This window comes from Vombatus ursinus, unplaced genomic scaffold (genome assembly GCF_900497805.2).
Source record: "Vombatus ursinus unplaced genomic scaffold, bare-nosed wombat genome assembly UNPS02014781.1, whole genome shotgun sequence".
NCBI lineage: Eukaryota > Metazoa > Chordata > Mammalia > Diprotodontia > Vombatidae > Vombatus > Vombatus ursinus.
Window position 1 is genome coordinate 42,324,221 of NW_020954559.1, and position 25,994 is coordinate 42,350,214.

The 25,994-nt window shown below is 36.6% G+C and overlaps 1 protein-coding gene across 5 annotated transcripts; it reads right to left on the reverse strand.

The window, feature by feature from the left end:
* Window positions 1-2,838: 2,838 nt before the first annotated feature.
* LOC114046092 (sulfotransferase 1C4-like) lies at window positions 2,839-24,035 on the reverse strand. Of its 5 annotated transcripts, none has more exons than XM_027866330.1 (8): window positions 24,012-24,035; window positions 23,589-23,804; window positions 19,286-19,411; window positions 9,217-9,314; window positions 8,253-8,379; window positions 7,970-8,064; window positions 4,543-4,723; window positions 2,839-3,493 (listed from the first exon to the last, which is right to left on the reverse strand). In XM_027866330.1, the coding sequence occupies exons 2-8, from the start codon at window positions 23,755-23,757 to the stop codon at window positions 3,381-3,383; spliced, it is 909 nt and encodes a 302-aa protein (XP_027722131.1). In that variant the 5' UTR covers window positions 23,758-23,804; window positions 24,012-24,035; the 3' UTR covers window positions 2,839-3,380. The 5 variants fall into 5 exon arrangements, with proteins under 5 accessions (XP_027722131.1, XP_027722135.1, XP_027722134.1 ...); XM_027866334.1 differs by having other exon boundaries at window positions 23,589-23,776; window positions 24,012-24,026; XM_027866333.1 differs by lacking the exon at window positions 24,012-24,035 and adding an exon at window positions 23,935-23,971 and having other exon boundaries at window positions 23,589-23,776.
* Window positions 24,036-25,994: the final 1,959 nt, after the last annotated feature.

The window sequence follows — 25,994 nt, forward strand, 5'->3', positions numbered from 1 at the left end:
CAACTATAATTTGGATGTTTAAATTTATATTCAAATTTATGTTGTTATTTAGATTACTTATCATGTCTTAGAAATCCTTTTATGATATATGCTTTTGGGGAATAATTAATGGGATTAGAATTTGAGCACTTTTTAATTTTATTGTACCACAGTCAACTCTAATTCAGGATTTCCACCCTAGAGGGAGCTCTTTATCACTGTTTAATAAGCCCTCCATTTCAATTACACAAGCATATGTAATCACCTTTTGCACACTATATTAACTATATTTTAATAGAATCATAGGACTTTCAAAGTGGAGGAGGTCTTAGGGCTCACATAATTCAACATCTTCATTTTATAAATGAGAAATTTCAGCTCAGTTAAAATTAAGCAGTTTGCCCAAAGGTTATGCACTGGACTAAAATTGAGATGGCCTGACACTCAGAACGGTATTCTTTTAATGTACCATTAAACCACAGTCTCATTTAACAATGGGACCTGAAAGATATGGAAATTATTACAATGATGTACTGCACTGAGTGTTGTCAAGACAGAGTCCTGTATCACTTATTGTAAAAGATCATATAGAAGAATATAGCAAGTCTATAGCAAGGTACCATATGAATTGTGTATTATTATCAGGTTTTATTTTTTTCTTTTGCTGAGAGACAGCTTTTGGTAGCTTTTTTCTTATTGATGGCTTCCTTGGGGTGTAAGCCTAGTGATGAGGTCTCTGATTCAAAGGATATGGACATTTTAGTCACTTGCTTTGCATAATTCCAAATTGCTTTCCAAAATGGTTATGTAATTTCACAGTTCTACCAACAATGTATTTGTATATTTATCTTTCCACAACCCCTCCAACATTGCCATTTTTTGGGTCATTTTTACCAATTTGCAGGGTATGAGGTGAAATTCGGAGTGGGGGGCTGATTTGTAATTGAATCTCTACAGGTATTTTGTGTACTTTGGGATGTTGATAACTAGATATTTTATGTACTTGATAGTTATTTGGAATAGAATTTCCCTTTCTATTATTGTTTCTTGTTTTTTGTTACCATATAGAAATGTTGTCAATATTTGAGGATTTATTTTGTAGCCTGCAACTTTGTTGAAGGTAATAATTGTTTCAGTTAGCATGTTTGTTGATTTCCTAGTGTTTTCCAAGTAAACCATCACATCATCAGCAATCAAGGATAGTTTTATTTTCTCTTTACCTATCTTTATGCCTTTAATTCTTTTTGCCATTAGTAGCATTTCTAGAACTATATTAAAAAATACTGAGGAGAATGGGCATCTTTGCTTCTTGTATTCATTGGGAAAGGTTCTAGTACATCTCCATTGCATATGATGCTTGTTTTAGATAGATGCTTTTTATGATAGTAAAAAAAGGTCCCTCTGCCTATATTTTGTAGGTTTTTTTTTTTAAGCAGAAAAAGAGCATTGAACTTTCTCAAAGGCTTTTTCTGTATCTGTTGAGGTGCTCATGTGGTTTTAGGATCTCTTTCAGGCTGAGATTGGTGGATTTTTTCAATTTCTAAGGCTTATAGTGGTAAAATTGAGGTGGCTGCAAGTGTCAACTTGCCCCTCTGCCCTGAAACTGAAATAGGGATCTCTGTTCTCCTGTGAGTGACCACAACCAGCAGGGCCTCTCCCCTCTATGATTTACATATTTTTGTGTGCTCACTCCTTGGTCTGTATCCCTGGGCCCTGCATTCAGTGCCAGTAGAGGGCTTCCACAATCTTTCCTTGATTAGCCACCCAACTCCCACATCATCCATGGAGTGAAAATTCCTGGAAGCCAAGCCTACCTGTGACATAGCTGCCCCCAGGGCTTATTTGTTGATTCAGTGGTATTTGCTTAGAGGCAACTAGCTTCAGTTAGATCAGACTACCACTCCTAGAGGTCAGGTTTTTCCTAATGTCCTCCCAAGTTGTCTTGGGCTGGATGACTGCTTTATCCCAACTTTTGATTATTTCTGCCACTCTAAAATTTACTTTGAGGCATTATTTTACATTATTTGTGGGGGAAGTTGGGAGAGCCAGGTAATTTCCTGCCTTATTCTTCCATCTTCCACTTCCAAACTTATTTCAACTTTTTAATTTATATGAAGATAGACTCTTGATTAGTTTGTAACAAACATGGTTTATAGAAGGTTTAGCTATGATGCTAATACAAAATTCAATTCAATAAACATTTGATAAACACGTACTATGTGCCAGACATTGTGTTAAGCTCTGGAGATACAAAAAGAGGTAAAAGACAGTCCCTCTTCTCAAGGAGTTTACAATCTAATAGGGAGACAATATATAAACAAATGCATACAAAGTAAGCTATGTTCAGGATAAATAGAAAATAATTTTTTAAAAGGAAAAGCACTAGAATTAGTAAAGGTTAGGGAAGTCTTCCTATAGACAGGAAGATCTTAGTTGGGACTCATAGAAAGCCAGGGAGGTCAGTAGTCTGAGTGGAGTAGGAAAAGCACTCCAGGCATGGGGGGCAGTAAGAAAAAGAGCCTAGAGCTGAGAAATGAGTATCTTGTTCATGGAAGAGCCAGGAGGCCAGTGTTACTAGATTGAAGAACATGTGTTAGGGAGTAGGGTGTAAGAAGACTAAGGTAGGAGGGGGCTAGGTTTTGAAAGGCTTTGAATGCCAAATAGAGCATTTTGTATTTACTCCTGGGGGAGACAGGAAGCCATTGGAGTTTATTAAGGGGTGGGGAGGGGGGAGGTGTTGGTGATATGATAAGGCCTGTATTTCAAGAAAATCACTTTAGTGACTGAATGGAGAATGGATTGGAGTGGGGAGAGACTTGAGGCAGGCAAACCCACCAGCAGGCTATGGCAGTTGTACAGGCATGAGGTGATGAGGGCCTATACTGGAGTGGTGGCAGTGTCAGAGGAATATAAGAGAGATGTTGCAAAGATAAAATCGGCAGTCCTTGGCAACTGCTTGGATATGGAAGTGGGAGCTGGGGGGTTAAAGATAGGAGGAGTCCAGGATGACTCTTGGGTTGTGAGCCTGAGAGACTGGGAGGGTGATGTTTCCATCTACAATAATATGGAAGGTAGGAAGCTGGAAAGGTTCAGGGTGAAAGAAAATGAGTTCTGTTTTGGACATATAATATTAAGTCCATTTAACCATGGAATTTCTAGCTTCTTGAGAAGGGAATAAATAAAAAGAAAATACAATCCTTTTAATTAGCAGAATGATGATGACTAAACATAATAATAACAATAACAATGGCTAGCACTTATATACCACTTTAAGGGTTACAAAGCACTTTATAAATATCCTTAAAACAATGCTGTAAGATAGTGCCAGTATAAATGATAGGACAATTCATGAGTATTTGCAGATAAAGTCTTCATACATTTGGGTTCCTTCTCATTTCTGCTTAGAGACTGGAGCAGAAAGTCAGAGTGGTACCCATCATTTTCTTCTTGTAGTCTTTATCAAATCTCTCATTCTGGGCCACAGTGAAGTAGCTCTTCCAGTCTCCTACAGATCCTGCATCACAGATGGGGAGATTTAGTGGCCATTTTAAGTATTTTCTTTCCTTCTTTCCCCCCTCCCAGTTTTATTAAAAGTTTAATGTTAAACATAAATACAACCAGCTAAACTTGCGTAGTAGTTATTTATATTTCAGTTAGTTAATTTAAATACATAAAATATTACAACAATTTTGTAGTCACTTCCTCTACATCCTCACCAGTATTCTATGTTCATTCTTTCTCATTCACTTTACCTCACATATGGTCACAGTATATTCTCCATTCATCTGGTTTTGCTTTTTTTTTTTATATAACTTTGCATTATTTCATAAGGCTTCTCAGATGTCCTTGTCTTTTTTTTTCCTTATTGGTCTCAGTTACTTTATAGTATTCCATTACATGAATATACAATAATTTATTTAACTATACCTTTTTGTTGCTGTTATAAGTAAAGGATAGAGCTCTAGTCTAGTAGCCAAAAAGACTTGGGTTCAATTCCCACCTTTGACCCATATTTGCTATGTGATCCTGGGCAAATCACTTAACCTCTTAGTGCTCTAGGCAGCTCTCTAGGTCTTTAAGTTGTAGAGAAGTGCTGATCTCCCTTGACAGATGAAGTCTTCTCACCTGGGAGTTCCTGTATCAGTGAAATCACAGGTCTGGTCCTTATATTCCTATCCCTGTTATTTTTAACTACATATAATTTTATTATGAAAATCTTTCAACAGATGGTTCTTTTTTGTTCATTTGTTTTTCTTTTTAAATAGTCCTTTCAAAGTAATGGAATTACTGAGTTGAGGATATTATTTTTTTGTTATGATTTTTTTGTAACTTCTAATGGGTACTTTCAGATTACTCTTCTAAATACAAGATTATTGTCATTTTATCAGCCACCCCTTAAAACAATCATTTTATTCTGACAAGTATTTCCATTCTTGAAAGATCTATATTTATACCTATCTATACCCATGATTCTGAGCTAGAGAAGGGTAAATGAAATTTCCATATGACTTGAAATATAAGAAGAGAATATTCTTAAGAAAGTAATAGAAAAAATATAGACACCTTTTCTCATGAATGGGGAAACAGAGTGGTCCATAATTTCACCAGGAATTGATGTATAATTTGCCATCGGATTCTTTTTCATTATGTCAAAAGAGGTATGATAGACGATTTTATCTAAAGCATCTTCATCTAGGTTCTTCCCCATGAATTCCATTATCTTTCTAATTTCATGCTTTGGGTTCTATGTGTGAGTGGAAAGAGAAAGAATTCATTGTCAACAAAGAGTAAGGCTAAAAACCACAAATACTGAAATTGATTCATCAGTGTTAAAAACTGATCATATGACTACTTATATTGGGAAAGGCTTAAGTAATTATTCTAAATTTAGAAATTTACTGGTTCAAGAGAGTTTGCTCCTGGAAATGCACAGTTAGTAATCATAATTGAGAATGTGAATGGGATAAGCTTACCCCCCAAATCGAAGTGAATTAGAAACCAGAATCCAACAATATGTTGTTTAATGTAGTGTTTGGTAAACCCAAAGATAGAGGCTTTGGGGGCAAGTACTCACTATTTGACAAAAATTGCTGGGAAAACTGGAAAGCAGTTTGGCAGAAACAACATAGACCAACTTCTCCCACCATATAACAAGATAAAGTCAAAATGGGTATATGATTCAGACATAAAGGGTGATATCATAAGCAAGTTAGGAGAGCATGGAAAAATTTACCTGTCAGATCTATGGATGTGAGAATTTGTGACCAAATAAGAAGTAGAGAGAATTACAGGAAATAAAATTTTGATTACATGAAATTAAAAAGGTTTTGCACAAACAAAACCAATGTAGCCAAAATTGGAATGAAAACAAGAAACTGGGAAAAAGTTTTACAGGAATTTTCTCTGATAAATGCCTCATTTCTTAAATATACAAGGAACTGAGCCAAATTTATAAAAATAAGAGCCATTCCTCAACTGATAAATAGTCAAAGGATATGAACAGGCAGCTTTCAGAAGAAGAAATCAGAGCTATAGTTGCATGAAAAACATGCTCTAAATCACTACTGATTAGAAAAATGCAAATTAAAAGAAGATTCCACCTCACACCTATCAGATTGGCTAACATGACTGAAAAGAAAAATAACAAATGCTAGAGGAGATGTGGAAAAATAGGGACACTGATACACCTTTGATGGAGTTGTGAACTGGTTTAGCCATTTTGGAGAACAATTTGGAACTACATCCAAAGGGCTATAAAACTGTGCATACTCTTTGACCCAGCAATACCACTTCTAGGTCTATATCCCAAGGAGATTATAAAAATGGGAAAAGAACCCACATGTTCAAAAATATTTATAGCAGCTCTTTTTGTGGTGGCAAAGAATTGGAAATTGAAGGGATGCCCATCAATTGGGGAATGGCTGAATAAGTTGTGGTATATAATTGTAATGGAATATTATTTTGCTCTAAGAAATGACCAGGGGGATGGTTTCAGAAAAACCTGGAAAGATTTACATGAACTGATGCAAAGTGAAGTGAGCAGAACCAGGAGAACATTATATAGAATAACAGCAATATTGTAAGGATGATCCACTGTGAAAGACTTAGTTATTCTCTTCAATAAAATGATACATAACAATTTCAAAGGGCTCCTGTTGAAAAATGTTGTATACTTCTGGAGAGAAAACTAATGAATTCTGAGTGCAGATTTCTGGAGAGAAAACTAATGAATTCTGAGTACAGATTGAAGTATAATTTTTTCACTTCATTTTTCTTGCTTTTTTTTGTAATATGGTTAATATGGAAGTATGTTTTGCATAACTTCACACATATAATTAACAATCATATTGCTTGCCTTCTCAATAGGAGGAGAGAATTTGAACTTAAAATTAAAAAAAAAGAATGTGAAAAAGAAACAATAATAATCTAAAAAAATCCTTTCCATGTTAAATCGAAAATTGAGGCCCTACCTCTACAGAAAAGTATCCTAGGATTCTTTTTCTACTTCTGATGTTTTTTCTCTTTCTTCCTGGAAATACTCTCTAGCTTGACACATTTGCTTATGACATAGAACCTTCATAGTGTATTATAGTGTGTTACATAGTACTTATGACAGTGAAAACCTTCAACCCAGTGTAACACATAGTACAATATAGTAGAAAGTGCATTAGATTTTTTTTTTAGTTTCCCACTAGTTTTTTCATTATTAAATTTAGTTTTTAATTTATAGAATAAAATAAGCATATCCATAACATAGTACAATAAAAAAGATGATTGCACATGCAACTGCAAATCTACCAGGCACAACTTGGTGTTCCTTTCAAATTTACAACAAAATTATCATGTAAATTTTTTCTCTCTTCCCTTCTGCCCTCACCCTAGGGATGGTTACCATTAGACACACACACACACACACACACACACACACACACACACACACACTGTACATATATGTATAATTATTCTATACATATTTCTATTTATCAATTCATTTTTTGGATGCAGAGAGTGACTTCACATGTCCTTTAGAATTAATTTGGATTTTTAGAATAGTCAAAATAACTTAATTCATTCAAAGTCATTCTTAAAACAATGTTGCTGTTACTATATATGATGTTCTCTTGGTTCTGCTCATTTTGCTCAAGTCTTTCCATGTCTTTCTAAAATCATTGAGCTCATCATTTCTTATAGCACAACAGTATTCCATCAAAATCATATACCACAATTTGTTTAGCTCTTCTCTAATTGATGGGCATCCCTGCAGTTTCCAATTCTTTGCCACCACAAAGACAGCTGCTATAAACATTTTAGAACATATAGATTATTTTCCCTTTTCCCTAATTATCTTCAGAAATAGACTAAGTAGTGGTATTGCTGGGTCAAAGGGTATAGATAGTTTAATAACTCTTTGGACATAATAATCTTAATTATCATTATCTTCCTCCAGGTAAGCTCCTTGAGGGTACTGTATTTCTTCTTGTTTTTGCATCCCCAGTGCTTAGCACAATGCCTGGTACAAAGTAAACACTTAATAAATGCTTGTTGACTTGACTTGATGATTAGGAAGTAGTAACAGAGTAAGAGGCCTAGAGCATCACTCTGGGGAAGGACAAATTTTTCTTATCATTGTATCCCCAGTACTTAGCACAGTGCCTCTTACATAGTGCTTGTTGTTGACTTTAGGGCTAGATTGTAATACCAGAGAAAAAGGTACAGAGCATTGCTCTGGGGAAAGTTTATAAAGATGCCACCTTCACTGGGCAAAATATCCAGAGCTTCTGTGATTAGTTCTTAGAATCATTACAAGAGAATCGATTTCCTACTTTGGTAAAGCAGTATTTAAAATACAGCATCTGTTGAACATGGTAAGGTTCTTATCAGGGCAGTTTTCCACTTCCTTCTAAATTATCTTAAGTGCCTAGTATAGTTATGTGCACCTAGTGGACCCTTAGTAAATACTATTGATTGACAGACTGGATCTATCCCTCACCTTCTTCATGTCCTCATAGAAGAGGTAGAGAATGGGATATTTATCTTTTGCATCCCACCATCCTTTCACATGATCATGCCAGGAACCCCAGCACACTGAAAGACAGGTAAAAAATGTGTAAATTCATTTGAATGGAAGATGCATTCAGGAGAGAGTGTGGGTCACCCTACCAATTCCTTGATATTAAAAACAAAAGAGGGTTGAGCTCCTCATGAAAGGGTCAAAGATTTCTTTATAATTTCAAAGTTTTGTTGGCAACAACCATATAGTTGGATTCTGTCACCTTTTCCTTCCAGGAAATCTTCAAAATACTCCTCCCAGGTTCCTGGATCAGGAAGTGCTGCGTTCATCTTTTGGAAATGGTAATAGGACACCAAATTGTCCTTGGCATTTCTTGCCACGTAGATTATCTGAAATTGGTCATGAGGGAGGGGAAAAAAAAAGAGGTGTGAGGTGTATAGAGAAAAAAATTACAATTGCAGTTAGCTATCATTGATTCATTTGCCAACTATTTATTCCTGGGGTCTCAGTTTTCTTATCTTTGGACAAATTGACTTTTAGTTAGTCATCTAGTGCTAATATTGACTAGGTGCTGTGGTGGCATAAACATATATACGAGTCTGTAAGTCTGCTGATTTGGGTATTTACAATAGTCAAAATAACTTATTCATTCAAAGTCATTCTTAAAACAATATTGCTGTTGCTGTATACAGTGTTCTCTTGTTTCTACTTATCTCTTTAGGCCTTATTTTAGGTTTGGTAACTATGATCTCAATGCTGTCCCATAATTACATTTAGAGGTTGCTTTCTTGTGAGTGATTTGTTATTTTTGTGAGTGAGTGATAGAAAGGATTCCAAAGTAATCATGATAAGGAAATGTTACTGGACACAGCAAGGCATAGTTGGTAGAGAGTTAATCTCAGAGTCACAAAGATGTAGGTTCAAGTCCTTCCTTGAATATATATTGATTATGTGACCCTAAGTAAGTCGCTGTAGCTCTCATTGGTCTAGGCAATTCCTTAAGACCGTAAGTTGGAGATTGTGCCCAACTGTATTGATAGGAGTTTCCTATCTGGTAATTCCCCATGGCAATGAAATCATAGGTTCATCCCTCTTCTACTCCCATAAAAAACAAATTACTGGACTTAGTAGTATATTAGGGCCTTTGAGACCAGGAGAAATTTGTTTCTAGAAGACTGACTGAAGCCTGCTTTAAGAGGTTCCAAGGTATGTCTCTTGCTCCTTACCTTACAGCTATTCTCCAAGAAGGATGGTGGCAACAGCTGGATAGGAAGGTGAGTTTTTAGTATGCGTGGTGATGGCATTGCATCAGCTTGAGCCAAACCTGCAAAATAGTTTTTGTCCATTCATCATCATTCTTATATTGTGACTCTAGAATCTTTTTTCTTTCATTGCTTCAACTTTGGGAACAATTCAGTGCAGCTGCCAGAGCATTGTAGCTGTCTCTAGATCTCCATGGCCATCTCCACACCATGCTGCCATTATCCTCATCCCCCTCCCACTGGAACTGGAACATTGGACTCTGCCCCTGGGACACTTGGCTTTGATAGATAAGCCTTTGTCTTATCTTCCCTCTTCTTCTTGGCCATGTCTATGCCATACTTATGTTCAGCATCTGCTAATTCAGTCCCCCTTTATATGTATTTTGCCATTAGAATGTATAGTCTTTTTTTAAAATAAATTTATGTATTTTTAGTTTTCAACATTTACTTCCACAAGATTTTGAATTCCAAATTTTCACCCCATCTCGCTCCTCCCCCCACCCCAAGATGGCATGTATTCTGAATACCCCTTCCCCTAGTCTGCTTTCCCTGCTATCTCTCCCCCCCTCCCCTTCTATTTTCCTATAGGGCAGGATGGATTTCTGTACCCCATTTCCTATATTTCTTATTTCCCAGTTGCATGTGAAAACATTTTTTCAAACATGTGTTTTTTAAACTTTGGGTTCCAAATTTTCTCCCTTCCTCCCTCCCCACCCACCCTTATAGAAAAGGCAAGCAACTCAATATAGGTTATACATGTGCAGTTATGCAAAACACTTCCATAGTAGACATGCTGTGAAAAACTAACTCTATTTCTCTTAATCTTATCCTGCCCCCCCATTCATTCTATTCTTTCTTTTGACCCTGTCCCTCCTCAGAAGTATTTGCTTCTGATTACCCTCTTTCCTAATCTGCCCTCCTCTCTATCATCCCCCTACTCTCTTGTCCCCTTCCCCTCCCCCCCATTTGTAGGGTAAGACAGATTTCCATACCCAATTGAGTGTGTATGTTATTCCCTCCTTAAGTCAAATCCTATGAGAATAAGATTCACTCATTCCCTCTCACCTTCCCCCATTTCCCCACTGTAAGAACCTTTTCTTTTCTGTTTATTTTTTTTGTGTGTGTGTGAGATAATTTACTAGAATGTATACTCTTTGAGGGCAGGTAAGAATCTTTTTGGTTGTTTCAACAGTGTTTGATGCTTTGTGACCCCATTTAGGGTTTTTTTTTTTTGGGCAAAGATACTGTAGGGGTTTGCCATTTCTGTCTCCAGCAATGAAAAAATATGTTATAAAAATGGTTCAAGATTAAGAAACAAGAAGAGTTTGTGGATGACTCAGTGGATGACCCCACTTTCAGGAACACTTTCTTTATAAAGAGAGTTAGAAAATTTTGGACTTAGGGGGGGCAGCTAGGTGGCAGCTAGGTAGCTCTATCTAGTGGATAGAGCTCCGGCCTTGGAGTCAAGAGGACCTGAGTTCAAATGTGGCCTCAAACATATGACACTTACTAGCTGTGTGACTCCGGGCAAGTCACTTAACTCCAATTGCCTCACCGAAAAGGCAAAAAAAAAAAAAAAAAAAAAAAAGAATAAGGACTGTTAGGGGCAGCTAGGTGGTGCAGTGATAGAGCACTGGCCCTGGATTCAGGAGGACCTGAGTTCAAATCTGGTCCCAGACCAGACACTTGACACTTACTAGCTGTGTGACCCTGGACAAGTCACTTAACCCCAACTGCCTTGCAAAAAAAAATGTTGGACTTAGAAAGTTCAACATTATCACAAAAAATGAAATGGACTATATCTTAAAAGATTGGAAATAACTTGTTACTGATGTGAGTTACTTCTAAATTAGTTGTTTGTAGTCAGTGAGACCATGTTAGAAAAAAAAAGATAAATTCAACACCAAAGTAGAAAAAGAGGAAAAGATAAGTAACTGTGTGCAATTACAATGGTTTCAATATGTTCTAGTCAAATGAACTATTGATGCTGAAAAATAAGATATAGATAAGAACAGTCATTAACAAAGAACAAGTTGACTCCTGTATAAGTTCATACAAGTCATAAAACAATTACCACAAAAATAATGCTGAAAGAACCCAGAAAATGAGTGAGCCAGCAAACATTTGATCTTGACAAATGGAATGACATGATAGCCAAGGGCAATAGGTGAGACAGCTGGGTGGCATAGTGGATAGAGTGCTGTATTGGGAGTCAAGAATATCTGAGTTTGAATCCTGTATTAGATTCCTATTAGCAATGTGATCCAGGGCAAGGCACTCTTAGATTCAGTTTTCTAATCTATAAAATGGGGAGAATAATAGCACCTGACTTACGGTGTTGCTGTAGAATCAAACAAGATAATATATGTAAAGTGTTTTGTAAACTTTAACATACATAATAAATGCTAGCTCTTATTATTTAGACTATCCATGTGTTTTAAAACATTACCAAGGAAAATGATAGAAAATTATGAGAAGAATCATTCATAACACAGCAAAGAATAGAGGCAGCATGAGATTGAACCAAGTCAAATCATTCCAAGGACATTTATAGATGAAAGTGAAGGAAGAAAAAAAAAAGACAGAATTAGAATAACAATTCTATAACAAATTATTTTCATCATCAATGTCAGTGGAACTACTATATTTGGACTACACACATCAATCTCATAGGTGGTATACAAAAAAGTGGAAAAGGCACTGAGGAAGTGGAAGATGGAAAAAGCAGTGGGACAAGACCAAATGCACAAAGAATAAATCACTGGTGGAGGTGAAACAGTTTTTAAAAAATCTCTTAATGTAGGTATTTCCCAAGGTATTCTCATTAGTCCTCTTATCTTTTCTCTATTATCTCTTTTTCTTGAAATCTCACCCATTTCCAGGGCTTTCCTTTTATGTGGATGATTCCTAAATTGTTATCTCTAGTGCTCTGCTTTCTACTAAGTCCCAGACTCACATTTTCAACTGACTACTGGATATTTTTAAATAGAAAATTGGTACTGATAACTGGATGTCCCCACTGGTATTTAAAACTCACTTTGCTAAAATCTGGTACTCCTTCTTGCTTTTCTATTTTTATCAATTCAGTCAGTTTTTTGAGTTTGAAATCTTGCTGTTGTCTTTGACTTTTCCCTCTCAAACCCCTCCTACATTCAATTGTCAAGTCCTAGAGATTCTGTTTTCATATATGGTATATCTCATCTCTGTTCATTCTTTTATATTCCCATTGCTTCCTTTCTCCTATAAGCCCTCATCACTTGCCTGGGTTTCTACCATAGCCCCTGGACTGGTCTTCATGTCTTCATTCTCTGCCTTCTTCAATATGTCCTTTATATTACTACCAGATTAATTTATCTTTTGGACAAGTGTAATCATTTCATTCTACTGTTCAAAAATCCTTCATAGCTCCAAACTCCTTAGTTTGGCATCCAAGGTTCCACAGTATGTCATCACTTTAACTTTCCAGTCTTATTTCAACTTACAACATTTTGGACAATATTGACTACTCACTGTCTCTCATATGTACAATGCTTTCCCAACTTTGCTCAAACATTTCTTCCTCTGTAATGTACTTTTCTCTACCTTTGCCTGTTGAATTTATTTCAGTTCAAATGTCCCCCTTTCCATGAAACTTCCTTAGATGCCCCTAGTCAGTAGTGACCTTTCCTTCCTGAGATCTTGAAAAGTACTTTGTATGAAGTATTAAAGGCATTCATCTTGTCATATTTTCTATCATAGTTATTTTAAAAATACTACATTCTTCTACTAGATTGTAAACTCCATGAAGTTGGTGACAGTGTCTTATTTAATTTTTAAATATCCCTCAGTGCCTAACACTGTGCTTTCTTCACATAATATGTGCTTAATAAGTATTTGTGGAATGGAACTGGATCTCCAGTTGGTTAAGAAGTAACTGACTTCTACAGTGATTTACATAGCCACACGGAAAGTTTCTGTCTTGTAGATCTATTCTGATTTTATCAAGGTATAGACATTGCAGAGACTTTAAAAAAGTATAATCACACAAGAATTTACCCTATCCATATAGGAAAAACTGAGGATACAAAAATGTCTGTGGTCTACAAAATGATATTTAGTTGGTTGAACAACTGGTGCATTATCACACATATCCTGGTCAGATAATGCAGATGGACAATGACTTTGGCCCTGTACTAAATATGAAGAAGAGTGGGCTGGATTGCATTTGGGAAACTGTTAAAGGCTTTTAGTAAGCACAAAGACCTTCCTCAAAATTCCATTTTTAATGTGAATATGTTTCTAATGATGCTATACAGGTACAAATCATAATTTCTGAGGAATTAAAATTGCTGGCTAAAATGAGTAATTCAGAGATGCATGAAAAATTACATACACAAAACTTTGCATACATTACCAAATAATGTAAAAGATATCAAATACTTTCCTGATTAAAAAAGTGGTAGATTGGCCAGGTAGTAAAAATAAGGAATAGTCCACATAATATATTGGTTCAATAATGTCTGTGTAATAATGTCTAGAGATCTAGAGGAAATCAAATTGATAGGAATTTATCAAGTATTTACTTTGTGACAGGCAGTGTGCTAAGTCCTGGGGATACAGAAAAGGGCAAAAACAGTTGATGTGTTCAAGGATATCACAGTCTAATGGGTGAATAGTGTGAATAGTGAGATAGATGGAAAGTTCTATCAGCCAGGGAGACTGGGCAAGGTCTGCAGAATGTGGGATGTGAACTGAGTCTTAAAGGAAATCAGGGAAACTAAAAGGTAGAGAGGAGGAAGGAGAGCATTCCAGGTATGGGGAAAGCCAGAGGATTCTAGCCAAGGGGGAAAAGGCAGAGAGGCAAGAAATGCAGTGTTGTGTCTAAGGAACGATAAGTCATCTAGTATTGCTGGATTTAAAGTGCATTGAGGGGAATAAATAACACTGGAATGCTAAGTAGTGGCCAGATTATGAAAAGTATTAAATGAAAAAAAAACCCAGAGTACTTTATATTTGATTCTAGAGATAATAAGGAGCCACTGGGGCTTATTGAATTTTGTGGGGGAGGGTAACAGTGTCAGATCTACACATTAGAAAAATCGCTTGTCAACTGAATGGAAGATGAATCAGATTGGAGAAACATGAGATAAGGAGACCAATTAGAGGGCCCCCAGAAAATTGGATGGACTTTTTTTGGAGGATTTAATGGGGAATATGGACAAGAGTATGTATTGGAGGAGAAAGTGTGGATGGGTTATGATCTCTACTTTTGGGGAGAATGCCAACACTGATGAGATCATAGGTCCATTAAAGTGTAATGTACTTTATCCCTTTAAGTTAAATGGAACCATTTAGTGATGAAAAGAACAGAAAAATATTTTTACACAAAAGAAGAGATTTATATTGATTATTAAATTATGTAATCTTACATAATACATTGCTGCTGTTATGCATGAACATTTTAATGACTAACAGAAGTAGAAAAAGAACTTTGTTTTAAGAGCTTTCAGATGGAATTTGGACAGTTTTGGAGAGAAAATTATCTGTGATATAGACATAAGGACCTGGATCTTTTTCAACAAAGTAGAGTGATGTTTAATGTCATAAAGAAGCAGAGGAAGACTTTTTATTTATTAAAAACTAGAGAAATATGATGGTCAAGAAACAAAGATTCAAAGTTGAAAACTTTGGAACATGATAGATACCTTGGATAATTTGCATATGCACATTTTATGAGAAATGATATAAACATTTGGAGACTGAGGTGTGATTAAAAAAGGACTGCCAGTTTAATAGAGGAAATTTGTGGGATTGAGACTTTTTAAACAACAAATGAGTCACTGAGAGTCAGGAAGTTCTCGTTTCAGCCATTGAATTGAGCAGCGAAGAGGAAGAGGAAGAAGAACAACTAGGAACCAGAAGAAAAATCTGAGGAGAAGCAGAGAAATAGTAGGAGGATTGAAACATTGCTTTATTGGAGCTGTGGCAGTTAGAAGCAGTCAGTTAAGAGAAGGCCTCGACTGAGTGATCCTCTGTTGGTTGGAGAGAAAATTGACTTCATGGGCCAAGAGCTCTAGTGACATTTATTGCCTTTCAACATCACCCATAATTAGCAAAAGGTGAAGCTTTTCGTGAGGGCTTTTTGGTCTCTGCTGCCACCTCTGGCTTGAGAAAGCAAAGCAAAGGGGGCTTTGTAGCTGCTTCGGTATCCTGGTGAGCTGGAGCTGTGTTGGTGAGCTCTGTTCTCATTGGTTATTTGGGTCAGTAAATAACTGGCTGGGCCAGTTTGTATAACAGAGAGAGCTAGTTTGATGAGCACTGCATTTCCCTAGCTTAAAGACAACTGTGATTTACATTAAAAGTTAACATATTCTAAATACCCTTTTAATGGTAATGGTTAATTGAAAGAGCCTGTAAAGGCTAACTATATGTAAGGTGGATTTTGTTATTCTTTTTTAGATAATAATTCCCAGGATCATGGCCATAAACAATTTCTACTGCGACTACACATTATTATATAACCTTGCATAATTTAAACATTTGTGCTTAAAGTTGTAAATACCTATTGCGCATGCGCTGTACTAAGTCATCATGATATTGCTAAAGTCAATCTAAACTTGTGATGTTATTGCTAGCAAATTGCCTTCTTTGTGTGCTCCTCTGTAAATCAAGTGAGCACTGCTTGGTAAGTGGAGAATGCACAAGCTGGAATGCTGTGCGTGTCTCAACTGGCACCCATCTGGAGTTAGGGGATACGGTAGGAGTTGGAGCTCCTACTCTGTATATTCTCATCTGCCCCTTCGAGAAGAGTAATTAGGGGATGCTGTAGGAGCTGGTGCTCCCATTATCATTAATTCCATTGAGAAGAATAAAGTATTAAATATCCCCTCATTATGTCTCTGTTTCTGTCCTTCTGGCTGCCCAGAACAAGAGTGAACCTGTTAGAGGCCGGAGCCCAAAAGCTCCTGTGTTACACTAACATTCAGGTAGAGAAGAGAATAGTATTTCTTTAACTGAAAAGTAGTAAAGATCAACAGTCAAATAGTGAGTCTCAGCTTGTTTCATATAGTGCAGATGTTCCTGAATGGGCAATAACATTGAGGCCTATAGCCCACATAACTGTGGAATATATATATATATATATATATATATATACACATATATACACATGTGAGTTATCCCCTTAGGTGCTTCCTTTTCAGGTTCCAATGTGTATGTTCCCATTGTTCACCATAGATACTGAGTATATTATGGAAAAGCATTATCCAGGTTTATGTACATATCATGATGTGTTTTATTATTTATGTACTTTATTTGATATATTATTTTCTTTTTTGCCTTGTAGTTAAGTACATGGTTATATTTAGAATTTAAAAATTGTATATCTAACTATTATAAGTGGTTATATATAAATGTTATATATTGTGTGGATTCATTGTCTTATTGGTTCCTGCTTGTGTAGATAGGAAGCACATTAGAGAGGGTGGTTAACCCTAGCACCCTGAGAAAAAGTGGAAACTTAGACATAATAGGTTGAGGGCAGGTTGGAATGAGTGAACCAAACTTAGAAAGAAGTAGGGTGTTTCTATATATCTATATCTATAAATACTATATAGATGTATCTATACATATACACTATATATACATATATACTATATAGATATAGCTATGCACCTCTACTATATCTACATATACCCATATAATATCTATGTATCTGTGTATCTGTGTAACTATGTATCTGTATATGTATCCATGTCTCCAGAAACACATTGTTAGGGTCCACATTAAGAAATATTTCCCACCCCAAGCAAGCACACTTTGTTTCCATGTTGCAAAAATGTAAGGTTTGAATAAATATTACATTTCAAAAATCAAAGGCCAGAAAAGAGCTTAATTCAATTAATTATCAACCAAGTATTTTAGTGTTCTAAATCTTGAATGAGAGTCATTATGGCTCAAGGATATACACTAAAAGTCAAAAGATCAGTGTTGGAGGGCCAGCTCCAACACTTACTATCTTTGTGACTTTGGGTAAATCATTTAATACCGCTAAGTCTCAGTTTCCTCATTTATGAAATAGGATCACTGATAATTACGTTACAAGGAATGCTATGAAGAAAACGGTTTGTAAACTTAAAAGTTCTATATAAATATGTTATTTTATATATCTGTATAGATAATATAGAAAGGCAGAGAGAAACAGAGACAGAGAAAGGATAGCAGCATGTCATAATGCTAGTCTTAGAGACAAGAAAACTTGGGTTCAAATTCTGTCTCAGATACTTACAAATTGTGCAATCTCAGGTTATTTAATCTCTCTTGGCTTCATCTGTAAATTGTGGGGGTTGGACTTGACCTCTAAAGCAGAGGTGTCCAACTCAGGGGCCAATGGATCAACCTGGAAAACTGTTACATAGTGTGGCCAAACCAGATTAAAATACAATAGAGACATGTTTAACAAAATAAATAAAAATACAATACCACCTAGATAATGTTATTTTGTGGTTTTCCAAGTTGATGTGTGGTGAGAGGGATCCATTTCTATTTGAGTTTGACCACTGCCCTTCCAGCTCTAAATCTGTCTTCTTATGATCTAAGAAATATTATACCATGCTGAATAAAATAGATAAACGATCTTGAGCTTAGGAATAGGCTATGTTTGTGAAGTTCATTTGTAAATAAATTGTTTAGAACTTAAAACACTTAATTTTTTTTAAACCACAGATACAATGTTATTTGTGGTATTTAAATTGTCAAGCTAATTCATAAAAGTTCATAGTGTAACTAAAGCACATAGTATCTAAGCAACATCAGAAACAAATTTTTTGAAGGTGAGGATGATGTATCAGGGAGTCCTCTTCTTTTCCCGCACCAACCTGGTGGCAATAAGAATGAGAACTTTTTCAGTCCCAAGCCAAACATGGAGAATCCTGTGACCTGGGGGCAGGAGTTAAAGTGCAAGCACAGGGGCTTGTGATAGGAGATTGTTAAAAGAACTGTGGGCAACTGTGGGCACTGTGGGATTGTTAAAAGACACAGGAGCACTTTTTAATTAGGCTTGTCATTCTTTTTTTTCTACCTTTATCGAGTCCACTCCCCAGTCATCTCCTTTCTTTTATTTCTTAGGCCAGATCTCCCCAAGTTCCCTCTTTCTTATACCTAGATTCACTCATGCTTTCTCTTCTTCAGTTGTGTTTCTGAGCCTTTCAAAAGGATTTTGCTTGGGAGTCTGTACAAAAAGAACTGAAGTAAGTAAGAATTGTTTACATTTCAGAGGGAAATCAGTGATTTAGGCTATTCTACACATATTGTCCCAGAATCTGGTGGGGTGGGAGAGAGGTTGTGGGAGAGGAGTGGTTTTAGGGGACAGGTTCTTAATCTTTTTTTGTGCCGTTGAACCCTCTGGCAGTCCAGTAAAGCCTGTAAGACCCTTTCTTAGAATAATATATTTTTTTTAATAATTGAAGGAAATGCTAAATTTCAATTAGAGGTTAGTGAAAATAAAGATGTAGGTTTTTCCCTCCCATACAAATTCATGGACCCTCTGAACTCTATCCATGGACCCTTTACGTCTGTGGATCCCAGGTAAAGGTGTTATACATAGAAAAGAGAGTCTGGATTATGGCTTGTATGAACAGATAGAATGAGACTAGAGCCCTTTCTCAAGAGATGGTGCTGGAACTTGGGAATCTATTGGCAATAATATGAGAATAAGGGATGTTTGGGGGTGGGTGGGGGATTCCTCTCTTCCCTCTCCTTCCTCTGGCTACTACTAGTCCTACTATTGTTTGTATTGTTATAAAAGACTATGCATTGGACTGATCCTGGGAAACTGTGAGAAGACAGGGTAGAGTATTGTCACTTTTGGTCTTAGCTGCCAGGAGTTGAGGGGAAAGTAAAGGTAGAAAGGTAAAAGGTAAAGATTAATTATGAGCAGAGAAAAAAAAAACAAATACAGAATTTCTCTGGCCATTGTTCATTTGTTGTTAGGCTGTAATATAATCCAGACATTGTTTATAGTCAAGTGTGGTTGGGTGACCATACTGTCACTTACCGGAGTCCATTGGTGGAATTATCCATTCAATGAAAGGAAATCGAAGGTGAGTAGGAGCTCGTTTACATTTCTCAATATTTCCATCATTTTGTATCATGTCTACTATTTCCTGGGTCCAAGTTGTTCCTTATTTCATAGAAAGAAGTGAGAAGAATAGACGTTTGAGAGGGTTCTTAATTTTTTTAAAATATGGAGTCATATCAAATCCATAAAGCAATACAGAATAAAATTCTATATTGTCCTGTAAAAACCTCACTATTATTAACAAAGATAAAAAGCATTACATAATGGCACTCTATAAAGGAATGAAGATCTGAGTCCTCATGTGAGTTTTGCATTCTCTCTGGGAATGGAGCATTTGATATCTCACCATTGATCCCAGGTTCAAGTTTAAAGAAGCCATTTGGAAAATAGCTGTCTCCTTTTTGAAGCAGCAGAGTCTAGTGGAAAGAAGACTGGATTTGGAATCAAAGGACCTGGCTTGAAATTTTAACTCAGCCATTTTATTTCCTTTTTGATCACCCAGTCATACGGAATTAATATAAGCACAGTTTGGAAAATATCAAAGGAGTTGTGATATTAGGGGGAAGGAGGAAACTTCAGTGACCAAAATGTCAATTGATGTTTGATCTTTGTCAAAAAGCAGACCAAGTATTCAATTCCTGATTTTCCTTACTGATTATTTCATTCTTTAAAAGGTAGAGTGTATTCTCATTCAGATACAGGTGATTTTTAAAGTCTCCTCCAGTTATAAGATTCTGTGATTTTATGACTTTGGGTAAATCACTCAGTCTCTTTGGGCTGTAGTTTCAGCATCTGTAAAATGAGAGGTTGGACCATGTGACCTCTAAAATCCACTGAAATCTATGATGTATGACTTAGGCAGATGAACCAGAGGAATAATACAATTTCTTCCTGTCTATTGGCTCATTCTTTGCCACTTAGAGTTATTCAAAAGAAGAATCATCTTCCTTGAGAGACTGTGAATTCCCCTTTCATTAGAGGTCTTTAAGTAGAGACTGGATGACCATTTGTTGGATATGTAATCTCAACTGGGCCCTTACTGTGGCAAGGAAATCCTTTTACTTCTCTCTAATTAATTCTCTATTTCACTCCCTGCAGTGACTATTCAAAAACTTCTCAAATCTCTTCCACTACCCTATCCCCCTATCATCTCATCTCATACTTTTCTAAGAAAAGAGTCCATTTACTGTGAGCTCCTTCTTATTTTATAAAATAAGTATACTTAGTATACTTATTAGTATACTAGTAAGTATACTTAGTATTTCAGAACTTTTCAACATCGTCTTCCATTCTCTGCTCCTTTTCTCCAGACTGATGAAAAGGTGGCAATTCTCTTTGCCAAGGTCAATCCCTGTACTTGACCCCTTTATTCCATCTCCTTATTTATTAATTTATTGGCTTATTCCTTACTGCTTACAAATATACTCAGGCCTCCCCTCATCCTTAAAAAGACCCTCACCTCACCATTTCCTTAAGCTCGAGTCATATATTTCTCCTCCCATTCACAGCCAAACTCCAAGAAAAAACTGTCTATAATCATTGTTGCCACTTTCCCTTTTTGTTGTCACTTCTTAACCCTTGGCAATCAAGTTTCCAACCCTATCAGTCTGTTGAAATGGCTCTCTCTGAAGTTAACACTGATCTCTTAATGGCCATATGTGATGGTGTTTTCACAGTGTTCAGATTTTTTGACTTTTCTGCAGAATTTAACACTGTTGTCCACTCCTGGTTACTTTATTCTTGTTGAGTTTTTATGGTACCCCTCTTTCTTGATTTTCCTCCTATTTATCTGACCACTGCTTATCAGTCTCTTTTGATGGCTCATCATCCATATCTTGCTCCTAAACTGTGAGTGTTCCCTATAGCTTGGTTCTGGTCTCTCTCCACACTCTTGGTGACATCATCAGCTTCCATGGATCTGATTGTCACTTCTATTTAGATAACTTTCAGATAACAGTACTAGTCTGCTGAATTTTAGGTCCATTTTATCAACTGCTTATTGGAAATGTTGACCTAGATATCTTGTAGACAACTCAAATGCAACACATCCCAAAGAGAACTTATCATCTTTCCTTCAAACCTACCTCCCTTCATAACTTCCCTGTTTCTGTGGAGGGTTGCACCATTCTGCTAGTCACCTAGGTTTGCAACTTTGGAGACAACCTCAATTCCCCAATTTTTCTCAGCAAGTCCAGTCTTATTGATTCTACTCCATACCATCTCTCCCATGTGTCCCTTTTCACTCACATGGCAACCTCCCTAGTTCAGGCCCTTATAATCTCTTGCCTGGATTATTGCAATAGTTTCCGTTGTCTCCAATCCATTCTCCAATCAGCTGATAAAGTGATATTTCAAAAACAAAAGTCTGACCATGTTATTCATCTGTCCAATAAACTTTGGTGATTACCGATTACCTCTAGGATCAAATACATTTTTCTCTGTTTAGAATCTAAAGCTTTTTGCAATCTAGCTCTAACCTACCTTTTCTAATTTGTTATTATATATTATTCCCCTTCCCAAATTGTGCTATCTAGCCAAATAGACCTTTTTATTGTTTCTCTCACATGGCACTCCATCTCTTCTCTCTGTGCCTTTTGCATTGGCTGTCCTGTATATTTAGAATTTAGTTCCTTTTCACTTTTAGAATCTCTAATTTCCTTCACAACTTTGGTTCAGATACCACAGGCTACATGAAACCTTTCTTCATTCATTCAGCTGTGGATGTGCTTCAGTTTGCCTCCCTCTATTGCCTTTTATTTACTTTGTGTACATTTGTAAATGCAAATGTTTTCCTTTCATATACAATGTAAGCTCCTAGAAGGTAAGGATTGCTTTACTTTTGTCCTTATATCTCCAGAACCTAGAACTGTACCAAGTACATAGTAGGTACTTAATACATATTTCTTGATTGATTATTGTGTTGAGAAAGTTTTGTTTATGTATGAATTAGACTAGATAGCCTGTCAGACCTCTTTCAACTCTAAAATTCTAGCTTTTTTTGAATTTCAAAAATTATATTTGGTATAGTGAATTTTTATGAGTATAATAATTAAAAAAAAACTTTAGGTAACTAGGCAGATAGAGAATATAGGCTTTGGAGTCAGGAATATCTGAGTTTGAATCTAATCTCAGATAGTTACTAGCTGTGTGACACCTTCCATAAGTTACTTAACTGCTCTGTGCCTTGGTGTTCTCATCTGTAAAATGGTGATAATAATGATACCTACCTCACAAGGTTGTTAGGAGGATCAAATGAGATAATATGTGTAAAGTGCTTTGCAAATCTTAAACTGTTACATAAATTATTTATTATTATTATTAGAAAAATTTTATTCTTTGACTCTACTTGTAAATTAAAAAAAAATTTAAATGAAAAACACTTTAGTTTTTTTTTTTAATAAAGTTTAAGGCACTCAGAAGTCATCAGGACCAACAGAAATTTTGATTGGTTAAATTACATTGGGGAGAAAGTTATCACAACCTTTATATTAATTGCTGAGAGTATGAAATTGATTAGAGTAAACATTCACTCACTATGACAAAGATTGATCTTTGTCCTCTCTCTTTACCTGCCTTTTCCCCTAACTCTCTCTCCTTCTTCATAAGAGGATTATAAACACAGCATACATAAAATCATTTGTTTCTTTGGTGAAATAGGTAAAAGGGAAGGGATTAGGATTATCCAAGCCCACACTTTTTACAGATTTTTCCTGACATTTTGAAAGGATAATTCATGTGTCTATATACATATACATATACACATATGCCTATATATGTATACAGGTATACATGTACATACATACAAACTGATGCATCTACCTTTCTCTCAAACATTTATGTATATTGTTAGAACTCTCCTCTACAGAGATCTTTGTAAACTGATTTGACAAATAAAGCATGTTTTGTCATACTCCAAAAAGGAAAGCAGAGCTTATACTTGAGTAAACTGCCTCTTTACCTTTTCATCAGGTCTATCATACAAATATTCTTTAATCTATTTAGTGACACCTTTTTCCCACTTCAGTACACTGAGAAATTGATCAAATCTTTAAAATTGTAGTCCATGTTTATGCAACATCTCTCATTAATGTCACACTAACTTTCTCTAGAAACATTCATCTTAATCATGTACGCAAACACCCTCCCTCACAAATTTAGTGCAGATTTTTATCCACTCAGGCATTCTATTTCTGTCTTTCAACTGAGGAAATGTTTTTTCAGGGTCCACAATGTGCAAGGTCCCTCCCTCCAAGTTCCCTCATGCCCCTTTCCCCCACACCTGCTTTGGGATAGGTAGAAATAAGCAGATCGTCGGGCTTGGCTTGAAAGTTCCAGATTTCGTCCCAGATAGCACAAGTGGGTGTAGGCTGAAGAATCCCTTTTATGTAGTCAACATCTATTCGTTCATTTCTCTTTAGATCCAACGACTTCGTCTCGCTTAAGGCCATTAGGGTCAGGATTCAAAGTCTGTTAATCAGAGAGAATGCCTGTTTATCTGCAAAGAATCACAAACCCCGTAGATTAACAAATAGAGATTTTAAATTTGGAATAACAGTCACCATTTGAATTTAGATTTCAGTCTGGAATAAAGAAGGAAGAAAGAAAGAATGAAAAGAGACTTTTACCCAATCAGCTTTGAGTTAAAGCACATAACTTGAAATGTCCCGGATTCTCACGTGAAAGAATGAAAAGAGACTTTTACCCAATCAGCTTTGAGTTAAAGCACATAACTTGAAATGTCCCGGATTCTCACGTGATCAGTTTTGTTTTCACCCTCAAAGCCTAGTTTACTAATAAAATTCTTGTTATCTACTTGAGTTTGTAAAATAACTCAATGATATTTTCATTGGTTTCATCCTTAAGACAGAGGAGGGGTTAAATTAAATGCTTCTGTCATCTAATCCCTTTTAGCTCTACAAGTTCTAATCGAACTTCCTGAAAAGCAGGAGGAAATTGCTTTAGGAATTACATGCTTGCTGAGAAAAGGAAAGCTCCTTGCAGAGGGAGATTCTTTTTTTTATAAGTTTTTAAACAATGATCAAGTTAAGAGCAAGAAGTTGAGAAAGGATTCTTTTACCATTTAAAGTACAACGTGAAGAGATTTTTGGTTATGTTCCCAATGTTCTTTTAAAAAGAAAGGCACATTCTGGGTGGGAGGGAGGGGGATCAGTCAAGAGTGGAGGCTGAGGACAGCTCTGAGAAATATGAGCTCTGGAAGTTGAGAAGAGAATCAGCATTGAAGAATCCAGAAGAATCCATTCCTTACTTTTCAGGAGGAGGGAAAGAAGGGGATTTTTCTTTCTTCCTCCCACACCATTGACTATAGAGTCTTATGGTGGAGTTAAATGACCATTAGGAGCTGCCACACCAGGTAGGAAGCCAGTGGAGCTATTTGCCCAGCAGAGACACTGAACTCAGGGGGAGCAATGTGAAGAAGCCATGAAAAGGGTAAAGATTTTGTGACCATGCAACATCCGAGGGAGGCATTAGTTGACTTGGCTCCATGTGTTTCTCAAGTGTGTGTGTCTCTACTAGCGTACTCTACTTCCGTTTCTGCTCTTCCCACTGGTGCTGTGTATATTTGTGGGAGAGTAGTCTCAGGTTTGGGGGAGGTGGGGATCTTTTGTAACTATGCCATTTTAGTAAATTCCTTTGTTTTGAGCTAATTGTATCAACCATTTGACTAATAAAGGTAAACACATTGATGGGGACTCTTAAATTATAGTTTTAAGAGCATAGATGCGCAGAGTACATTGAACCTGAGGTAGTTGTACCTTGGGGGTCCAATTTTCAAATGCAAATTGGGGGGAAGTCCACATGGAGAGTTGTTGTTTGTTGTTTGTTCTGGTAGAGGACCACGACATCAGGAAGGTATGCATGACTTGCAAGTGAATTAGATTTAAGTGAGGCAGGGCTGCAAAGTCACCTGCCTCACTCTCTCTTCCCGAGCCACCAGGGTCCAGTGGCAAGATTTGGATCAGGACGACTAGAGATTCCCCTCGGTGTCCCCCCCCCCCCCAACTCCCCCACTCCAGGCCAGGCGATGAAGTGGGAGACCTTGGACTTTTTAAGCTAAGGTCTTTCACAGGTCTCTGTCTGCAACCATTCAGTAATTAAGGCTAGGTATGAAATAAGAAAAAGAATGGCCTCTTTTACCTAGTTTAAAAAAAATCTATCTAGGAGGGGAAGAGCCTCAGGGTTTTTGGGCAGCACAGAAACAGTTGCTATTTGTGCTCACTTTGAGCCATCAGAGCCTAAGTAAAGACAAAATGAGGCTTGGACTGGGACCTATTGCTGGCCAATCAATGAAAGCCAGAGTGATTTGAGTTTAAAGCATGGTCCTTAAAAGAAATCTAGTCTGTAAACCCCAAGATAATCCTGTGAGGTTTCATCGATCAAAATTTATATTCCTTTGGCAGAGCACCCACAGGTAAAGGTATGATTCCTTATGTGGACAGAGTGAGAATAGGGAGGGAGAGGAGAGATGGAGAGTTACAAAAGAAAGCTCCCAGGGGAGGTATACACAGATCCAGAACCAGATTGCCAGAATATATGTATGAGCATGTCTTTGTCAACCACTGAATAAGGTGGAAGCCATAATGACTACATTAGATGCACTTTGAGCAGTCTTTTGTGTGTGTGTGTGTGTGTGTGTGTGTGTGTACAGAAGGAAAGTAACACCCTT